The sequence below is a fragment of the Heptranchias perlo genome, chromosome 5 (genome assembly GCF_035084215.1).
Source record: "Heptranchias perlo isolate sHepPer1 chromosome 5, sHepPer1.hap1, whole genome shotgun sequence".
In the NCBI taxonomy this organism is placed as follows: Eukaryota; Metazoa; Chordata; class Chondrichthyes; order Hexanchiformes; family Hexanchidae; genus Heptranchias; species Heptranchias perlo.
Window position 1 is genome coordinate 122,630,893 of NC_090329.1, and position 4,332 is coordinate 122,635,224.

The following is a 4,332-nucleotide window of genomic DNA, read 5'->3' on the forward strand; positions in this document are numbered from 1 at the left end:
AGAGAATGGGACTATTGTTATAGAGAATGGAACCATTGTTGTACAGCATGGAAACTTTTTCGAAGAGAATAGGACCATTGTTGTAGAGATTGGTACCATTGTTTTAGAGAATGGAATCCTTGTTGTGGAGAATGAGACCATTGGTGTAGAGAATCGGAACATTGTTGAAGAGAATGTGCCACTGCTGTAGGGAATGGGGCCATTGCTGTAGAGAATGGAACAATTGTTGTAGAGAATGAAGGCATTGTTGTAGCAAATGGGACCATTGTTCTAAAGAATGGGAACATGGTTGTAGAGAATGGAACCACTGTTGTAGAGAATGGGGCCATTGTTCTAAAGAATTTAATCTTTGTTGTAAAAAATGGGACAATTGTTGTAGAGACTGGAAACATTGTTGTAGAGAATGAGACCATTGTTGTAGAGAATGGGAACACTGTTGTAGGAAATGGGACCATTGTTGTAGAGAATGGGAACACTGTTGTAGGAAATGGGACCATTGTTGTAGAGAGGCTCCATTGTTCTAAAGAATGGAACCATTGTTGTAGAGAATGGGATCATTTTTGTAGAGATTGCAACCATTGTTGTAGATAACGGGAACATTGTTGTGGTAAATGGGACCGTTTTGGAGAGAATGGGGCCATTTTTGCAGAGAATGGAATCTTTGTTGTGGAAAATGGAACAATTGTTTTACAGAATGGGTCTGTTGTTGTAGAGAATGCAAGCATTTTTGTAGAGACTGGAATCATTGTTGTGGGGAATGAGTCCTTTGGTGTAGAGAATCAGAAAATTGTTGAAGAGAATGGAAATATTGTTGTAGAAAATGGGACCATTGTTGTAGAGACTGGAACCATTGTTGTGGAGAATGAGACCTATGTTGCAGAGAATAGGAACATTGTTGTCGAGAATGGGAACATTGTTGTCGAGAATGGAATCTTTATTGTGGAGAATGAGACCATTGTTTTACAGAATGGGGCCATTGCTGTAGGGAATGGTGCCATTGTTGTGGAGATTGTGGCCATTGTTTTAGAGAATGGGATCAGACTAGTAAAGAATGGAACTATTATTGTAGAGAATGGGACCATTGTTGTAGATAACGGGAACATTGTTGTGGTAAATAGGACCATTGTTGCAAAGAATGGAATCTTTGTTGTGAACAATGGGACCATTGTTTTACTGAATGGGACAATCGTTGTAGAGAATGGGAACCTTGTTGTAGAGAATAGAAACATTGTTGTAGAGAATGGAACCATTGTTGTAGAGAATGGGACCACTGTTGTGGGGAATGAGTCTATTGGTGTAGAGATTCGGAAAATTGTTGAAGAGAATGGAAACATTGCAATAGAAAATGGGACCATTGTTGTAGGGAATGGGTCCATTGTTGTAGAGACTGCAACCATTGTTGTAGATAACGGGAACATTGTTGTGGTAAATGGGACCGTTGTTGAAGAGAATGGGGCCATTGTTGCAGAGAATGGAATCTTTGTTGTAGAAAATGGGACAATTGTTTTACAGAATGGGTCCATTGTTGTAGAGAATGTAACATTTGTTGTAGAGAATGGAAACATTGTTGTAGAAAATGGGAGCATTTTTGTAGAAAATTATATCATTGTTGTGGGAAATTAGTCCATTGGTGTAGAGAATTGGAAAATTGTTGAAGAGAATGGAATCATTGTTGTAGCGAATGGAAATATTGTTGTAGAGAATGCGACCATCGTTGTAGAGAATGGAACCATTCTTGTGGAGAATGGGAACATTGTTGTAGAAAATGGAATCTTTGTTGTGGTGAATGAGACCATTGTTGTAGAGAATGTGTCCATTGTTGTAGAGACTGGAACCATTGTTGTGGAGAATGGGACCTTTGTTGTAGAGAATAAGAACATGGTTGTAGAGAATGGCGCAATTGTTGCAGAGAATGGGGCCATTGTTGTAGAGAATGGAAACATTGTTGTAGAAAATGGGACCATTGTTGTAGAGACTGCAACCTTTGTTGTGGAGAATGAGGCCACTGTTGGAGAGAAATGGACCATTGTGGTCGATAATGGGAACATTGTTGTGGTAAGTGGGACCATTCTTGTAGAGAATGGGTCCGTTGTTGTAGAGAATGGAACATTTGTTATAGAGAATGGAACCATTGCTGTAGAGAATGGAACCGTTGTTGTACAGCATGGAACCGTTTTTGAAGAGAATGGGACCATTGTTGTAGTGATTGGGACTATTGTTGTAGAGAATGGAACCACTGTTGTAGAGAATGGAACCATTGTTTTAGAGAATGGAAATATTGTTGTAGAGAATGGGACCGTTGTTGTACAGAATGGAACCACTGTTATACAGCATGGAACAGTTGTAGAGAATTGGACTATTGTTGTAGAGAATGCAAACTTTGTTGTAGAGAACTGAACCTTTGTTGTAGAGAATGGGAACATTGTTGTAGAGAAAGGAATCATTGTTGTTGAAAATGCGATGATTGTAGTAGAGAAAGGAACCATTGATTTAGAGAATGCGACCATTGTTGCAGAGAATGGGAACATTGTTGTGGAGAATTGGAACATTGTTGTAGAGATTGGGACCACTGTAGAGGAAAATGGGACCATTGCTGTGGAGAATGGGGCCATTGAGGTGGAGAATGAGAACATTGTTGTTGAGAGTGGGAACATTGTTGGAGAGAATGGGCACAGTGTTGTAGAGAAAGGTGCCATTGTTGTGGAGAATGGGAGCATTGTTGTACAGCATGGAAACTATTTCGAAGAGAATGGGACCATTGTTGTAGAGATTGGTACCATTGTTTTAGAGAATGGAATCCTTGTTGTGGAGAATGAGACCTGTGTAAAGAATCTTACAACACCAGGTTATAGTCCAACAATTTTATTTGAAAATCACAAGCTTTCGGAGGCTTCCTCCTTCGTCAGGTGAATGTGGGAATTCTTGAACGTTTCGCATTTATATTCAGAGAACAATACCTGGTGATTACAGATAATCTTTCCAACTGCCCATTGTCAAGGCAATCAAAGTGTTCAGACAGAGTGGTGTTACCTACAGGACCACCGAATATACAAACGGCCAGAACACAAAACAGAGAGAGAGAGGGAGAAACATCCGAAAGGAAGAGAAAGACAGAAAATAACCCATTGTATTAAAAACAGATAACTTTTATTCGCTGGTGGGGTTACGTGTAGTGTGACATGAACCCAAGATCCCGGTTGAGGCCGTCCTCATGGGTGCGGAACTTGGCTATCAATTTCTGCTCGACGATTTTGCGTTGTCGTGTGTCTCGAAGGCTGCCTTGGAGAACGCTTACCCGAAGATTGGTGGCTGAATGTCCTTGACTGCTGAAGTGTTCCACGACTGGGAGGGAACCCTCCTGTCTGGCGATTGTTGCGCGGTGTCCGTTCATCCGTTGTCGCAGTGTCTGCATGGTCTCGCCAATGTACCATGCTCCGGGGCATCCTTTCCTGCAACGTATGAGGTAGACAACGTTGGCCGAGTCACAGGAGTATGAACCATGCACCTGGTGGGTGGTGTCCTCTCGTGTGATGGTGGTGTCTGTGTCGATGAACGTAAGAACGGGATATGACGCTCGACTCGTCGATCGACAGTTCCGACGGGCCACAGCGAAAAATCGCATAGACCTCCTCAGAAGACTAACACGGGACGCAACCAACAGAGTACCCTTCATCGTCCAGTACTTCCCTGGAGCGGAGAAACTACGCCATGTTCTCCGCAGCCTTCAACATGTCATCGATGACGACGAACACCTCGCTATGGCCATCCCCACACCTCCACTACTCGCCTTCAAACAGCCACCCAACCTCAAACAGACCATCATTCGCAGCAAATTACCCAGCTTTCAGGCGAACAGCATCCACGACACCACACAACCCTGCCACGGCAACCTCTGCAAGACATGCCAGATCATCGACACAGACACCACCATCACACGAGCGGACACCACCCACCAGGTACATGGTTCATACTCCTGTGACTCGGCCAACGTTGTCTACCTCATACGTTGCAGGAAAGGATGCCCCAGAGCATGGTACATTGGCGAGACCATGCAGACACTGCGACAACGGATGAACGGACACCGCGCAACAATCGCCAGACAGGAGGGTTCCCTCCCAGTCGGGGAACACTTCAGCAGTCAAGGACATTCAGCCACCGATCTTCGGGTAAGCGTTCTCCAAGGCGGCCTTCGAGACACACGACAACGCAAAATCGTCGAGCAGAAATTGATAGCCAAGTTCCGCACCCATGAGGATGGCCTCAACCGGGATCTTGGGTTCATGTCACGCTACACGTAACCCCACCAGCGAATAAAAGTTATCTGTTTTTAAT

The 4,332-nt window shown here is 43.6% G+C and overlaps 1 protein-coding gene across 1 annotated transcript; it reads left to right on the forward strand.

Moving 5' to 3' along the window:
* The first annotated feature begins 285 nt into the window (after positions 1-285).
* On the forward strand, positions 286-2,397 carry LOC137322198 (protein YdhQ-like). The gene is made up of 3 exons (XM_067985312.1): positions 286-480; positions 694-1,536; positions 1,624-2,397. The coding sequence occupies exons 1-3, from the start codon at positions 286-288 to the stop codon at positions 2,395-2,397; spliced, it is 1,812 nt and encodes a 603-aa protein (XP_067841413.1).
* The last annotated feature ends 1,935 nt before the right edge of the window (positions 2,398-4,332 follow it).